This window comes from Vitis riparia, unplaced genomic scaffold, assembly GCF_004353265.1.
Source record: "Vitis riparia cultivar Riparia Gloire de Montpellier isolate 1030 unplaced genomic scaffold, EGFV_Vit.rip_1.0 scaffold655_pilon_pilon, whole genome shotgun sequence".
Taxonomy (NCBI): Eukaryota; Viridiplantae; Streptophyta; class Magnoliopsida; order Vitales; family Vitaceae; genus Vitis; species Vitis riparia.
In genome coordinates this window covers 87,137-105,277 of record NW_023269727.1, presented here as the reverse complement: position 1 = coordinate 105,277, position 18,141 = coordinate 87,137, and the positions used below count along the sequence as shown (strand labels likewise).

The 18,141-nt window shown below is 36.8% G+C and overlaps 3 protein-coding genes across 3 annotated transcripts; 2 read left to right on the top strand and 1 right to left on the bottom strand.

The window, feature by feature from the left end:
- Positions 1-13,439: 13,439 nt before the first annotated feature.
- LOC117910222 (aspartate and glycine-rich protein-like) lies at positions 13,440-14,030 on the top strand. Its single transcript, XM_034824286.1, has one exon. It carries the CDS (start codon positions 13,440-13,442, stop codon positions 14,028-14,030), a length of 591 nt encoding a protein of 196 aa, XP_034680177.1.
- A 45-nt stretch (positions 14,031-14,075) lies between these two features.
- LOC117910221 (probable serine/threonine-protein kinase clkA) lies at positions 14,076-16,970 on the top strand. Its single transcript, XM_034824285.1, has one exon. It carries the CDS (start codon positions 14,076-14,078, stop codon positions 16,968-16,970), a length of 2,895 nt encoding a protein of 964 aa, XP_034680176.1.
- On the bottom strand, positions 16,967-18,091 carry LOC117910220. The gene has a single exon (XM_034824284.1). It carries the CDS (start codon positions 18,089-18,091, stop codon positions 16,967-16,969), a length of 1,125 nt encoding a protein of 374 aa, XP_034680175.1.
- Positions 18,092-18,141: the final 50 nt, after the last annotated feature.

Sequence of the window (18,141 nt, the reverse complement as noted above, 5' to 3'; positions counted from 1 at the left end):
GAAAGAATACTCTACAATAGAACGTAGGATGTTGTCCCAATGCTGAGAAACTAATTGAACAAATGATTAAGCATAGACAAGGTTTATGTAGAACCTAGGATGGCGTCCCAAAGATGAGAAACAAAATGAACAAAGAATAAACTAACATTGAACCTAGGATGGTGTCCAATTGATGAGAAACCAAACATACAATTGATTAAGCTTAGATAGAACCTATGATAGCGTTCCAACGGTGAGAAACAAAACAAATAAAGAATAAATTGAGATAGAACCTAAGATGGTGTCGCATTGATGCAAAAGCAAAGGAAGAAACAATTAAAGTTAGAACATAGCATAACATCCTAAGGATGTGAAACCAATGGAATAAAACATAAATAGAGACAAAACCAAGGATGTTTTCCCAATGATGAGAAAACAGAATGAACAAAGAGTAAACCTAGATTGCAGCTTGGATAATGTCCCAATGATGAGAAGTCACAGGACAAACGATAAAGTTTAGATAAGCAAAGATTCAGATGAGATAAAACCAATGATGGTGTCCCAATGATGAGAAAGAAAAGTAACAAAGAAGACACATAGAAAGAACATTAGATCTATACAAAATGATAAGAAACCAAATGAACAAAGAATTAATTCAGATAGAACTAAGGATTGTGTCCACATGACGAGAAACCAAAGGATCAAAGAATCTAGGATTGTATGCACATGATTACAAACCAAAGGAACAAAAAATAAATTGAGATAGAACTTAGGAGTTTGTCCGTATGACGAGAATCCACAGGAACAAAGAATAAACTAAGGTTGAATTATTAAACTCATAAGAAACCGAAGGAACTATGAAGAAACGTAGATAGAGCTGCAAATAGTGTCCCAATGATGAGAAAACTAATGAACGAATGATTAAACTTATATTGAACATAGGATGTCGACCCAATGATGAGAAATCAAATCAACAAAGAATAAATTGAGATAGAACCTGCATTGGTGTTCCAAAGATGAGAAACCAAAGGCATAAAGAAAAAACTTAGATAGAAACCTAGGATAGTGTCATAATGATGAAAAACCAAACAAACAAACGATTAAGCTTAGATAGAACATAGGATTGCATACCAATGATGAGAAACCAAAGGAACAAAGAATAAACGGAGATAGAACCTAGGATGGTGTCCCAATGATGAGGAACCAAAGAACAAAGAATATAAGCTGAGATAAAACCTAGGATGGCGTACCAATGATGAGAAACCAAAGGAACTAAACATAAACTAAGATAGAACCTAGGAAGCTTATCCGATGAGGAGAATCCAAAAGAACAAAGAATAAACTAAGATAGAACCTAGGATAGTGTCACAAGGATGACAAACAGTTTCTTTAGCGCATGCTTCATTGAGTCAACCTCCATTGTTTACGGCATCCTCCATCGTTGAGTTTATTTAGGGCAACCTCATCTTTTGTGTTTCTTTAATGCATGGACCTTCCTTCAGTTCATTTAGGGAAAGTGATTTCATCGAGTCTTATTAAGGCATCTTTTTCCATTATTTTGTTTAAGATGTCCCCCCCTTCATTCAGTTAATTTATGGCATCCACCTTCCTTATCTATGTTTAGATCATCCCCTTTTCTTCAATGCTATTAAGGCATGTCCTCCTCCCATCCCATAGTTTCTTTGTAGAATTCCTATTCCTTTGTTTAGGTTATGCCCACATCCTTGAGTATGTTTAGCACATCCCCCTTTCTTGAGTTTGTTTAAGGGTATACCCTATTCCTTGAGTATGTTCAGGACATCCTCCTTCCTTGAGTTGCTTTTGGGCATCCCCTTCCTTAAGTTTGTTTAGGGTATTCCCCTTTATTGAATTTATTTAGGGCTTCCTCTTTCCTCGAATGTTATTAGGATATTCCTATTCCTCTATTTTTTTTAGAACATTCCTCTTCATTGGGCTATCAAACTACCTTGATTGACTTCGTCCATCTCCCTTCCTTCAGTTTCTTATGTCATCCATCTTCATGGAGATTTTTAATTCATTCCCTTTCCTAGAGTTTGTTTAGACCAACCAACATCCTTCAATTCTTTTAGGGCATACCCTTTCCTAGGGATTACTTAGCAGACTACCACTTCCTTTAGTGTAGTAGGGCATCCCCATCAAGTAGTTTGTTTCGCGCAACTGCATTTCTTGAGGTTTTTTAGCACAACCGCATTTCTTGGGATTGGGCATCCCCCTTGGTAGATTTTATTTGTGGCATGCCCTTTCTAGCAGTCTTATTAGTGAACCCCCCTTCTTAATGTTCATTTACGACGTTCTTATACCATTGGCTTTTTAATAGCATCCTGCTTGCTCGAATTTGCTCAGAGCATCCCCCTTTACTTTGTTTAGAGAATTCCCTTCATTAAGTTTATTAAGGGCATCCGACTTCCTTATGTTTGTTTAGGGTATCCCTCGTTCTTCACCCCAAAATCAGAATGTCATCGTAGGTTCTATCTAAACATAATAATTTGTTCCCAAGATTGCTCATCATTGGAACGTTATTCATAGTTCTATTCATTTTTATTCTTAGTTTATTTAGTTTCACATCATTGAGATGCCATCCTAGGTTCCATCTAAGCTAATTCGTTTGTTCTTTTGATTGCTCATCATTGGACCATAATTTTTGGTTCTATCTCTGTTCATTCTTCATTCCTTTACTTATCCGTCATTGGTTTACTATCCTAGTTTTAATATAAGTTTATTCCTCTGATTTCTCATCACTAGGACATCATCCTAGTTCTACCTAAGCTTAGTTGGTAGTTTGTTATGTTTCTCATCATCGTGACATCATCTTAGTTTCTATCTAGGTTTGTTCTTAGTTCCTTTGGGTTCGAAACATTTGGATGCAATCCTAGGTTCGACATATGTTCATTGTTCGTTCTTATTTGTATGTTCCTTTGGTTTTGTCATTTCCAAATATTTGGATGCAATCCTAGGTTCGGTCTATGTTCATTGTTTGTTCCTTTGGTTTCCCATCATTGTGAACTATCTAAGCTTATTCATATGTTCCTTTGGCTTCTCATAATTAGGACGCCATCCTAGGTTCTATCATTGGTCATTCTAACTTGCTAAGGCTTTCGATAAATGGGATGCCATCCTAGTTTCCATTTAAGCTTTTTTCTTTGTTATTTTTGTTTCTCATCATTGAGATGTCATCCTAGGTTATACTTGTGCTTAATTTTTGGGCATCCCCTTCTTTTAGTTTGTTTGCAACATTCTCCTTCCATATCTTTATTTAGGGCATCACCCTTCCTTTAGTCTTATTAAGACGTCGCATATTCCCTTAGTTTCTTTATAGAATATCTATTCTTTGAGTTTGTTTAGTGTTTGTGCCCTCTTCCTTGAGAATTTCTTGTCGGGAATCCCCCTTCCTAGAGTTTATTTAGGACAACCCTTATTCTTAGAGTTACTTATGGTGTAAAACCTAGTACTAATGAAGTAATTAGGCAATAATGATTATTTTAGTACTTAACTTTAAGCTTGCTTAATTAGATGTTAAAACTAGTTTAGTGCTAATCATGTTTAATTATGAATTAAACTTTGATTAAGGTTAAGTGGGATTAGTTAATGATCTAAGCATGCTTATTAGGTTCTTAGGGACTGATTAGGGTTATGAATACCTAAAGGACTAATGGGCAATTATGGGTGTTATTTTTTTTTTATAACTTGAAGGACTAAAGTGCAAATTTGGTAAATTGGAGTTAGTGGAATGCCACATCCTACTTGGGTGGATTGGTGGCAGCCATGTGGGCTGCCACCTCGTGCTTGGGTGCATGGAGACCCCTTTATAAGGGGGCTGCAGCTCGTTTTGTACCATTTCACCTGCAGCAACTTGGGTTTGAGAGAGAAAGTGTAGATTTGAGGTAAGCAAGTTGTTTAATTTTGTAATTTTCGTTTAGTTTGGTTCCTAATGGTATGTTGAAAAGAATTAACGGTAAAAATTGTGTAAAAGTTGAGTATAATTAGCTATAAACCTGTTTTAGTTAAAAAAAAAATCGCAATTAATTAAAGATTAAAGTATTTTAAGTCAAGTATTTTATTAATGGTAAGATCAGCATAAATATTTGTTTAATTTGGTTTGATTGAAAAATAGATTAGTAAACATGTGATGAATTGGGTTATTTGGACACGTGGGATTTGTTAATAGGTTAGGCTTTAAGAAAATCAAAAGAATTAGTGTTTGGTAATTAATTAGGGAAATTAATATGCATTGTAAATATTGTTTCATTCAATTCAAATTTGATCTGAAAACATGTAGGATATAGATTAGAGAATGTGAGAATTAAAAATTTTGCAACAATAAACTATATAAATTTTCATGGTTAGGAAACCTAAATTATGTTGTTTCATTTCAGTTCCTCGTAATAGGCAAATATCGCCTACTTAGAAGAAACACAAAAAGGAAGTCGGTGTAAGGTAGGGAATTTTATGCTATTCTATCTCATATCTGTCCTTGAATTATTTGCTGGAATTTTATGGTATTTCTATGATTTCATAAAATCTTTTAAAGTGTCATTGCATCTTGGTTTATTGCATTGAAATGTTACCATGATGTTGGAACGTATATTGGTATGAAGATTCGTGGTTTTGTGTTGTCGAAATGGTTTATGGTGTGATTGCATTGCAAGAAGGATATGGAATTATCACAGATCATATTCAGATAATTTATTGGTGGCGAAGTGCTTATGTGATGCTACAGGCCTTATCATTTGATATATTGTTTATGTGGGACCGTGGGTGAAAGTCCCTAAAGCCCTCGAGGAAGACACTCCGATGTGGGTGTATGGGGTTGGTCTTGCCCCTGGGTTTTAGTCCCTAAAGACACGGGGTTGGTCCTGCCCTTGGGTATGAGTCCCAAAAGACACGGGGTATGACTTGCCCTTGGGTGATGTCCCAGAATAGTCATTATTATATTGATCGAGTTTCTTGTGGAGCATTGATATCTGCTGTGTAGATTGTTGGGAGTCAGCAATTTATCAGTTGTGAAAGGATGGATAGGGAAAAGAAACGATGAAACCAACAAACACATGCATGCATGTTTGACATGAATCCACATTTGTTAATGGTTATGAAATGTTTATCATGCATGTTGTTAAACGTTTAATTCAAGGTTTTTAAGGGTATACTTAGGATGGTTATAAACTTTCCTACTGATTTGTGAACTCACCCTATCCCTTCCACCTCTAGATGCAGGACAGAAGACCTATGCAGGAAATAATGCTTGAGCAATGCTTTACTGTGATTGGATGATGTTTGCTCATATTGAAAGTCTTTTGAGGCCATGCCTTTTGTATCAAGACTAAACCTTTTGTTGGAATGATGTAATATATATATTTGTCAAATACACTTGTAGTATGGACTACCCGTAGTAAACAATGGGGTTTGGTATATGCAAATTAATGTTGTACAAGTTTCTTTTGTGAAACAAAACATATTTTGTTAACTTAATAGTCACAATGTTTAATACAGGATGTCCTCTTTTTGAACAAATTCAAGTAGGAACTCAACATTTAAAGTTTTGAGAGCACTTATACTGTATTTGAGTATCAATTGTTTAGTTGAAGAATAAATAATAATAATAATAAAAATTGGGGTGTGACATATGGCATCCCCCTCATTTGATTATTTTTAAGGCAACCCTCATTCTTGAGTCTTATTAGCATGTGCTAGGGCATAGGTGTTTTGTATCCATTGAGCAAAGACAGGTTGTAATTGTATAGCACTATCTGAAAACATATCTTGGGGACGCCTTAAAGCGCATATCATATTCCTGGGATAATGAGCATAAGAGATACAGGGCTATTATTGTATCAGCCCTTCAATAGGTTATGCTAGTTTTTTCCCCATTCCTTTGTCCAAATGACCCAAAGGCTCACCTCAAAGAGAGACCGAAGGGGCTGAAGCACCTAAAAAAAGGGTGCAACCTGAGAAACCTTGAGGTAGAATACCTGATATAGAGTGGAACTCCCAAGAAAGACTTAAGGTTGAAGACCGCGGCAGAAGTGAAACACACCTTCCATGAGTTTCCTTACGGCAACGCTTCTTTTTTAGATTGTTTAGGACATCCTCCATCGTTGAGTTTATTTCTGGCAACCTCACCTTTTGTGTTTCTTTAATGCATGGAGCTTCCCTGAGTTCATTAAGGGAATGTAATTTTACCGAGTCTTATTAAGGCATCTTTTTCCATTATTTTGTTTAACCTTCATTCAGTTAATTTATGCCATCCACCTTCCTTATCTATGTTTTAGATCATCCCCTTTTCTTCAATGTTATTAAGGCATCTCCTCCTCTCCATCCCATAGTTTCTTTGTAGAATTCCTATTCCTTGCGTTTGTTTAGGTTATGCCCGCATCCTTGAGTATGTTTAGCACATCCCCCTTTCTTGAGTTTGTTTAAGGGTATGCCTTTTTCCTTGAGTATGTTTAGGACATCCTCCTTCCCTAAGGTTTTTTCAGGCATCCCTTTCCTTAAGTTTTTTTAGGGTATTCCCCTTCATTGAGTTAATTTAGGGCATCCGCTTTCCACAAGTGTTATTAGGGTATTCCCATTCGTCTATTTTTTTAGGACATTCTTGCTCATTGGGCTATCAAAGTACCTTAATTTACTTTAGTCCATCACCCTTCCTTCAGTTTCTTAGGTCATTCATCTTCATGGAAATTTTTAGTTCATTCCCTTTTCTAGAGTTTTTTTAGACCAACAAACTTCCTTCAATTCTTTTAGGGCATACCCTTTCCTAGGGATTACTTAACAGACTCCCACTTCCTTTAGTGTAGTAGGGCATCCCCATCCAATAGCTTGTCTAGCGCAACTCTATTTCTTGAGGTTTTCTAGCACAACCACTTTTGTTGGGATTGGGCATCCCATAGGTAGAGTTTGTTTGTGGCATGCCCTTTCTATGAGTCTTATTAGCGAATCACCCTTCTTAATGTTCATTTATGACGCTCTTCTTCCATTGGCCTTTTAAGGACATCCCACTTACTCGAATTTGCTTAGAGCATCTCCCTTCCTTCATTAAGTTTATTAAGCGCATCATTTAGGGCATCCCACTTCCATAGGATGTAATCCTAGGTTCTATCTAAACATAATCATTTGTTCCGGAGATTGCTCATCAATTGAACGCCATTCATAGCTCTATTCATTTTCATTGTTAGTTTGTTTAGTTTCACATCATTGAGATGCCATCCTAGGTTCTATTTAAGCTAATTCGTTTGTTCTTTTGATTGCTCATCATTGGACCATAATTCTTGGTTCTATCTCTGTTCATTCTTCGTTCCTTTAGTTTCCCGTCATCGGGATACTATCATAGTTTTAATCTATGTTTATTTTTTTGTTTCTATTATTTTTCATCACTAGGACATCATCCTAGGTTCTATCTATATGCAATTTGAGTTAATTTTGTGTTCAATCATCTGCAAACCATCCTAGGTTCTACCTAAGCTTAGTTGGTTGTTTGTTATGTTTCTTGTCATTGTGATGTCATCCTAGTTTCAATCTAGGTTTGTTCTTAGTTCCTTTGGGTTTCAAATATTTGGATGCAATCCTAGGTTCGGCCTATTTTCATTGTTCGTTCAAATTGTTTCCCATCATTGTGAACTATCTAAGCTTATTCATATGTTCCTTTGGTTTCTCATAATTGGACGCCAACCTATGAGTTTGTTTAAGGGTACGCCCTATTCCTTTAGTATGTTCAGGACATCCTCCATCCATGAGTTGTTTTCGGGCATCCCCTTCCTTATATTTGTTTAGGGTATTCCCCTTCATTGAGTTTTATTAGGGTATTCCTGTTCACTGGGCTATCAACAACCTTGATTTACTTTAGTCCATCACCCTTCCTTCAGTTTCTTAGGTTATCCATTCTCATGGAGATTTTTAATTCATTCCCTTTCCTAGAGTTTGTTTAGACCAAGCAACTTCCTTCAATTCTTTTAGGGCATACCCTTTCCTAGGGATTAGTTAGCAGACTCCCACATCCTTTAGAGTAGTAGGGCATCCCCATCCAGTAGTATGTTTAGTGCAACTCCATTTCTTGAGGTTTTTTAGCACAACCGCTTTTGTTGGGATTGGGCATCCTTCTTGGTAGAGATTGTTTGTGGCATGCCCTTTCTACGAGTCTTATAAGTGAATTCCCCATCTTAATGTTCATTTACGACGTTCTTCTTCCATTGGCTTTTTAAGGGCATCACGCTTACTCAAATTTACTTAAGAGCATCCCCCTTCGTTGACTTTGTGTAGAGAATTCCCTTCATTAAGTTTATTAAGGGCATCGTTTAGGCCATGCCACTTTTCTTAAGTTTTTTTAACGTATCCATCGTCCTTCACCCCATAATCAGGATTTCATCCTAGGTTCTATGTAAACATAATCATTTGTTCCTGAGATTCCTCATCATTGGAACGCCATTCATAGTTTTATTCATTTTCATTCTTAGTTTGTTTTGTTTCACATCATTGAGTTGCAATCCTAGGTTCTATTTAACCTAATTCGTTTGTTCTTTTGATTGCTCATCATTAGACCTTAATTCTTGGTTCTATCTCTATTCATTTAGTTCCCTATCATTGGGGTACTATCGTAGTTTTAATCTAAGTTTATTCGTTGGTTCCTCTGATTTCTCATCACTAGGACGTCATCTTAGGTTCTATCTATATGCAATTTCAGTTAATTTTATATCCAATCGTCTGCATACCATCCTAGGTTCTACCTAGGCTTGGTTGGTTGTTTGTTATGTTTGTCATCCTAGTTTCTATCTAGGTTTGTTCTTAATTCCTTTGGGATCCAAACATTTGGATGCAATCCTAGGTTTGGCCTATTTTCATTGTTCTTTCATTTTGTTTCCCATCATTGTGAACTATCCAAGCTTATTCATAGGTTCCTTTGGTTTCTCATAATTAGGAGGCAATCTTATGATTTTGTTTAAGGGTACGCCCTATTCCTTTAATATGTTTAGGACATCCTTCTTCCTTGAGGTTTTTTCGGGCATCCCCTTCCTTAAGTTTGTTTAGGGTATTCCCCTTCATTGAATTTATGTAGGGCATCCTCTTTCCTCGAGTGTTATTAGAGTATTCACATTCCTCTATTTTTCTAGGACATTCGTATTCATTGGGCTATCAAACTACCTTGATTTACTTTAGTCCATCACCCTTCGTTCAGTTTCTTAGGTCATCCATCCTCATGGAGATTTTTAATTCATTCCCTTTCCTAGAATTTTTTAAAAACAACCAACTTCCTTCAATTCTTCTAGGGTTTACTTAGCAAACTCCCACTTCCTGTAGTGTAGTAGGGCATCCCAATCCAGTAGTTTGTTTAGCGCAACTCCTTTTCTTGCGGTTTTTAAGCACAACCGCTTTTGTTTGGATTGGGCATCCCCCTTGGTAGATTTTGTTTGCAGCATGCCCTTTCTATGATTCTGATTAGTGAATCCCCCTTCTTAATTTTCATTTACGATGCTCATCTTCCTTTGTCTATTTAAGGCCATCCCGCTTACTCGAATTTGCTTAGAGCATCCCCCCTTCCTTGACTTTGTTTAGAGATTTCCTTCATTAAGCTTATTAAGGGCATCTTTTAGGGCATCCCACTTCCTTAAGTTTGTTTAGGGTATCCCTTGTCCTTCACCCCATAATTAGGATGTCATCCTAGGTTCTATCTAAACATAATCATTTGTTCCCGAGGTTGCTCATCATTGGAACACCATTCATAGTTTTATTCATTTTCATTCTTAGTTTGTTTAGTTTCACATCATTGAGATGCCATCCTAGGTTTTTTCTAAGCTAATTAGTTTGTTCTTTTGATTGCTCATCCATGATTGGACCATAATTCTTGGTTCTATCTCTGTTCATTCTTCGTTCCTTTGGACAAGGGTATCCCTCGTCCTTCACCCCATAATCAGGATGTCATCCTAGGTTCTATCTAAACATAATTATTTGTTTCCGAGATTGTTCATCATTGGAAAGCCATTCATAGTTCTATTCATTTTAATTCTTAGTTTTGTTTAGTTTCGCATCATTGAGATGCCATCCTAGGCGCTATCTAAGCTAATTCGTTTGTTCTTTTGATTGCTCATCATTGGACCCTAATTCTTCGTTCTATCTCTGTTCATTCTTTGTTCCTTTAGTTACCCGTTATTGGGTTACTATCCTAGTTTTAATCTAAGTTCATTCTTTGTTCCTTTTTTCCTAACATTTGGATGCAATCCTACGTTCGGCCTATGTTCATTGTTTGTACCTTTGGTTCACATCATTGTGAACTATCTATGAGTTTGTTTTCTCATAATTAGGACGCCATACTATGAGTTTGTTTAAGGATATGCCCAATTCCTTGAGTATGTTTAGGACATCCTCCTTCCTTGAGTTGTTTTCGTGAATCCCCTTCCTTAAGTTTGTTTAGGGTATTCCCCTTTGATGAGTTTCTTTAAGGTATTCTCTTTCCTTGAGTGTTATTAGGGTATTCACATTCGTCTATTTTTTTAGGACATTCCTGTTCATTGGACTATTAAACTAGCTTGATTTACTTAATTCCATCACCCTTCCTTCAGTTTCTTAGGTCATCCACCTTCATGTTGATTTTTAATTCATTCTCTTTCCTATAGTTTGTTTAGACCTACCAACTTCCTTCAATTCTTTTAGGGTATACCCTTTCCTAGGTATTACTTAGCAGACTCCCACTTCATTTAGTGTAGTAGGGCATCCCATCCAGTAATTTGTTTAGTGCAACTCCATTTATTGACGTTTTTTAGCATATCCGTTTTTGTTGGGATTGGGCATCCTAGTTTGGTGGAGTTTGTTTTTGGCATGCCCTTTCTATGAGTCTTGTTAGTGAATCCCCCTTCTTAATGTTCATTTACGACGTTCTTCTTCCATTGGCTTTTTAAGGGCATCCCGCTTACTCAAAAATTTGCTTAGAGCATCCCCCTTCATTGACTTTGTGTAGAGAATTCCCTTCATTAAGTTTATTAAGGGCATCGTTTAGGGCATCCCACTTCCTTAAGTTTGTTTAGGGTATCCCTCGTCCTTCACCCCATAATCAGGATGTCATCCTAGGATCTATCTAAACATAATTATTTGTTCCCGAGATTGCTCATCATTGGAACGCCATTCATAGTTCTATTCATTCTCATTCTTAGTTTGTTTAGTTTCACATCATTGAGTTGCCATCCTATGTTCTATCTAAGCTAATTCGTTTGTTCTTTTTATTGCTCATCATTGGACCATAATTCTTGGTTCTATCTCTGTTCATTCTTAGTTCCTTTAGTTACCCGTCATTGGGTTACTATTCTAATTTTAATCATTTGTTCCTCTGATTTCTCATCACTAGGACATCATCCTAGGTTCTATCTATATCAAATTTGAGTTAATTTTGTGTCTGATCGTCTACATACCTTCCTAGGTTCTACCTAAGCTTAGTTGGTTGTTTGTTATGTTCTTCATCATTGTGATGTCATCCTAGTTTCTATCTAGGTATGTTCTTAGTTCCTTTGGGTTCCAAATATTTGGATGCAATCCTAGGTTCGGCCTATGTTCATTGTTTGTTCCTTTGGTTTCTCATAATTGGGATGCCATCCTATGAGTTTGTTTAAGGGTATGCCCTATTCCTTGAGTATGTTCAGGACATTTTCCTTCCTTGAGTTGTTTTCGGACATCCCCTTCCTTAAGTTTGTCTAGGGTATTCCCCTTCATTGAGTTTATTTTGGGCATCCTCTTTCCTGTTCATTGGGCTATCAAACTACCTTGATTTACTTCAATCCATCACCCCTTCCTTCAGTTTCTTAGGTCATCCATGTGACACCCTGATTTTTTATTTTTTTTTTGCAAACTTTACAATTGATACTCAAATACAATATAAGTGTTAAAGATATAGGGATACGAAAATTTAAATGTTGAGTTCTTGCTTGATTTTGTGCAAAAAGAGAATATGCAAAACCTGTTATAAAGTGTACATCTTATATTAAACTTTGTAACTATTAGTTAACAAAATATGTTTCGTTTCACAAAATAAACTTGTATTACATTAATTTACATATACCAAAACCCCATGGTTCACTACGGGTAGCCCATACTACAAGTGTACCTTACAAATATATATATTACATCATTGCTACAAAAAAATTCAGTCTTTAATACAAAGGCAAAGCTTCAAAACACTTTCAATGTGAGCAAACAACATCCAATTGCAATAAAGCAATGCTCAAACATTATTTCTTGCATACATCTTTTGACTTACATCTAAAGGTGGAAGGGATAGGGTGAGTTCACAACTCAGTAGGAAAGTTTATAACCATCCTAAGCATACACTTAAAAACCTTGAATTAAACATGTAATAGCATGCATGATAAACATTTTATAACCATTAATAAATATGCAATCATGTCAAACATGTATGCATGTTTGCTGGTTTCATCTTTGCTTTTCCTCGTCCATCCTTTCACAACTGATAAACTGCTCACCCCCACCAATCTATATATCAGATATCAATGCTCCACAAGATACTCGATCAATATAATAATGACTTTTCTAGGACATCACCCAAGGGCAAGTCATACCCCGTGTCTTTTGGGACTCATACCCAAGGGCAGGACCAACCCCATATACCCACATTGGAGTGTCTTCCTCAAAAGCTTTAGGGACTTTCACCCAAGGACCCACGGTCCCACATAAACAATATATCAAAGGATAATGCCTATAGCATCACATAAACACTTCCTACTAAACAATTCTCTGAATATCATCTGTGATTATTCCATATCCTTTTTGCAATGCATTCATACCATGAACCATTTCCACAATACAGAACCATGAATCTTCATACCAATATACGTTCCAATCTCAATGTAACATTTCAACACAATCAACCAAGATGCAATGACACATTAAAACATTTTATGAAATTTTAGAAATGACATGAAATTTCCAATAAATGTTTCAAGGAAGGAAATCAGATACACCATGGGATAGCATAAAATTCCCTACCTTACACGGGCTTTCCCTTTATGATTCTTCTATGTAGGCGATCTTCACCTATTACAAGGAACTAAAATGAAACACATAATTTAGACTTCCTAACGATGAAAATTTATACAATTTACTTTTGCTAATTTTTTTAATTATAATATTCTCTAATCTACATGCCTACAAGTTCTCAAATCAAATTTGAATTAAATTAAACAATATTTACAATGCATATTAATATTCCCTAATTAATTACCAAACACTAATTGTTTTGATTTTCTTAAAACCTAACCTATTAACAAATTCCAAGTGCCTAAATAACCTAATTAATCACACATTTACTAATCTGTTTTTCAATTAAACCAAATTAAACAAATATTTATGTTAATCTTACCATTAATAAAATACTTAAGCTAAAATACTTTAATCCATGATTGATTGTGATTTTTAACTAAAACATGTTTATAGTAACAAGGATAAAAAAAATGATAGTGACGGTAATTGTGACGGTAACGGTTACGTTGACGATAACGGTAATTATGACGGTGACAGTAACTCTAACAGTAACGGTGATAGTGACAGTGACGGTGGCGAGAACGATCATGATCACGGTTATGGTAATGGTGACGGTAACAATAACAATAACAGTCATGGAAACGGTGACGGTTACGATTACTGTGACGGTAATGGCAACGGTATCGGTGATGGTAACGATAACGCAAAGAGTAATGGTAAAGGTAATGGGTGACGATGACGATGATGATGATAATCGTAACGGTAACGGTAATGGTGATGGTGACAATAAAAGTATCGGTAACGGTAACGCTAACCATATCGAAAATGGTAATAGGGGCGGTGATAATAACAGTGATGGTAACGGTAATAGTAACGATGAAGGTGACAATAACAATATCGGTAATGGTGATAGTAGCGGTTACGATAACGGTAATAGTGATGGTAATGGTGATAGAAACGGTGACAATAACGATGACGGTAATGGTGAGGATAAAGATGATGATAACAGTGATGATAACGACGATGGTAGCAGTGACAATAACGATGACAGTAATGGTTAAGATAACAGTAATGGTAATAGTAACGGTGACAGTGATGGTAATGGTATGGATAATGTTGATGGTAAAGGTAAAATAACTGTAACGGTGACGATAACGGTGACAGTGATGGTAACGGTGACGGTAACGATGATAGTAATGGTTACAATAACGGTAGTGATTACGGTAATGGTAATAGTGATAGTAACGGTAACGGTTACCGTAAAGGTGATGGTAACAGTGACGGTAAAGGTGATGGTAACGGTAATGATGATAGACAATTACAATAATGGTCAAGGTGACGGTGATTATAACGGCAATAGTAATAGTAACGGTGACGGTGACAATGACGGAAACGATGACGGTAGTGGTATCACATATTGTCACGGTGACAGTAACCATAATGGTAACGATAATGGTGACATTGATTGTAAAATTGTCGGTAACGTTGACAGTATCAGTAACGATGAAGGTAATGGTAACGATGACAGTAAGGGTAAAAGTAACAGTAACAGTGACGGTAACGATGACTGTAATGCTTACGATGACAGTGATGGTAACGGTGACGATAACGATGATGGTAACGGTGACGATAACGATGATGGTAATGGTGACGATAACAATGACAGTAACAGTGACGATAACGATGATAATAACGGTAATGGTAATGATAACAGTGACGATGATGGTAATGGTGACGATAACAATGACGATAACGATGATAATAACGGTTATGATAACGGTAATGGTAATGATAATAGTGACGATGATGGTAATGGTATGGATAATGGTGACGGTAAAGGTGACAGTAACAGTAATGGTGACAATAACGGTAACGGTAAATGTAACGGTGACGGTGATGGTAACAATGACAGTAACGATGACAATAATGATTATGATAATGGTAGCGATTATAGTAACAGTAACGGTAACTATGATAGTAACGGTAACAGCGTTGGTGACGGTAACATCGACAGTAACGATTACGATAATAGTCAAGGTGATGATGATTATAACGGTAATAGTAATAATAACGATGACGATGACCGTAATGATAATGGTAAGGTTGACAGTGATGATGACGGAAACGATGACGGTAGTGGTATCACATATTGTAACGGTGACAGTAACGATAATGGTGACATTGATTGTAACATTGACAGTATCAATAACGATGAAGGTAATGGTAACGATGACGGTAAGGGTAAAAGTAACGATAATGGTGACGGAAACGATGATTGTAATGCTTACGATGACAGTGATGGTAACGGTGATGATAACGATGATGGTAATGGTGACGATAACAGTGACAATAACGATGATAATAACAGTTATGATAACGGTAATGGTAATGATAACAGTGACGATGATGGTAATGGTGACGATTACAATGATGGTAACAATGACGATAATGATGATAATAACGGTAATGGTAATGATAATAGTGACGATGATAGTAATGGTATGGATAATGGTGATGGTAAAGGTGACAGTAACAGTAACGGTAACTGTAACGGTGACGGTGATGGTAACAATGACAGTAATGATGACAATAATGATTATGATAACGGTAGCGATTATAGTAACGATAACGGTAACTGTGATAGTAATGGTAGCGGCGATGGTGACGATAACAACGACAATAACGATTACGATAATGGTCAAGGTGACGGTGATTATAACGATAATACTAATAGTAACGATGACAATGACCGTAATGATAATGGTAAGGTTGACGGTGATGATGACGGTAATGGTATCACAGATGGTAACAGTGACGGTAATCATAATGGTAACGATAACAGTTACGCTAACAATAACGGTAACGGTGACTGTAATGGTAACAACAACTGTAATGATAACGATAACGGTAACGGTGACGATAACGATGACAGTAATAGTGACGGTGACTGTAATGCTTACGATGACAATGATGGTAACCGTGACGATAACGATGACAATAACTATGATAGTAACGGTTACGATAATGGTAATGATAACAATAACAGTCATGGTAATGGTGACGGTAATGGTAACGATGACAGTAATGGTTACGATAACAGTAGCGATTACGGTAATGGTGATAGTAACGGTAACAGTGATGGTGACGATAATGACAATAGTAATGATTACAATAATTGTCAAGGTGACGGTGACCATAACAATAATGGTAAGGTTGACGGTGACGATAACGGTAACGATATCATAGATGGTAACAGTGATGGTAACCATAATGGTGATGGTAACGGTAACGGTGACGGTAACGATAATGATAATGGTGACGTTGATTGTAACAATGACAGTAATGTTGACAGTATCAGTAACAATGAAGGTAATGGTAATGATGACGGTAAGAGTAAAAGTAACAATAACGATAACGGTAACGGTGATGATAACAATGATGGTGACAGTAACTATAATAGAACGGTAATGGTGACGGTGAATGTAATGCTTACGGTGAAAGTGATGGTAATAGTGATGGTAACGGTGACAATAACGATGATGGTAATAGTGATGATAACGATGATAGTAACGGTTACGATAGCAGTAATGGTAACGATAATGGCGACGGTGATGGTAAAGGTGACGGTAATGATAATGGTGACAATAACTGTAACGATGACAATAAAGGCGACGGTGATGGTAACGGTGACGGTAACGATGACAGTAATGGTTACAATAACGGTAGCAATTACGGTAACGGTAACGATAACGGTGATAGTAACGGTAAAGGTGATGGTAATAGTGACGATAACGATACTTGTCACGATAACGGTAATGATAGTGGTAACGGTGAGGGTGACAGTAATAGTAATGGTAACGGGGACAATGACAGTGACGATAATAGTAACGATGACGGTAACTGTAACACTAACGGTAACGGTAATAGTAACGATGACGGTAACTGTAACAGTAATAGTAACAATAACGGTGATAGAAACGGTTCTGATAACAATGACTTAAATGACGTTGGTAACGGTGACGATAATGATTACGGTAACAGTGACCGTGACGGTAACTATTATGATAACGGTTATGATAAGGATGACGGTGACGGTAATCGCAACAATAACTGTGAGGGTCACAGTAACGATGACGATGACAGTGACGATAATGGTAACAATTAGAGTTACGGTTGTGGTAATGGTAATAGTCATAGTCATGGTAACAGTAACAGTATTGGTAATGGTAATAGTCATAGTCATGGTAACAGTAACGGTATTGGTAACGGTCACAGTAACGATGACGGTAACAATAACGGTAATGTTAAAGATAATGGTGCCAATAACAATGACAGAAATAGCTATGGTAACTATGACTGTGATGGTAACAGTAACGAAAATGTTAAAAATAATGGTGACGGTAATAGTGATGGAAATGACGATGGTAACGGTGATGGTGACAATAACGGTAACGATGACGGTTACGGAAAAGGTTACAATGATAGTAACGGTATTGGTGACCGTGATAGTAATGGTAATAGTAAATATGACAATGACAGTAACAGTAATGGTAACAACAATGGTGACTGTGACGATGGCGGTAACGGTCACGGTCACGATGACAGTAACGTTGACGGTAACAGTAACAATAACAGAAAGAGTAATGGTAACGATGACGATAACAATAACGATAACGGTAACAATAACAATGACGGTAACAGTGACGATGATGGTAACGATTACTGTAACAGTAACGGTGATGGTAGTTATAATGGTAATAGTAACAATGACGATGATAGTAACGGTGATGGTGACAGTAACTATTACGGTCACGGTAACAGTGATAGTAACGGTATCACGGACGGTAACGATTACAGTAACGGTAACCATGATGGTGACATTGACGTTAATAGTGACAGTAACGGTAATGGTCACGATAACGGTAATGGTCACGATGACATTAACAGTGACAATAATGGTAACGGTGACGGTAATGATAATGGTAACGGTAAGGGTCACGATAACGATAACGGTGAAAGTGATGGTAATGGTAACGGTGATGGTAACAGTAATGGTGACGATAATGGTAACGGTGACAATAATGGTCACGATGACGGTAATCGTGACGGTGACGGTAACCATGACAATGACAGTAATGGTAACAGTGACAATAATGGTCACGATGACAGCAA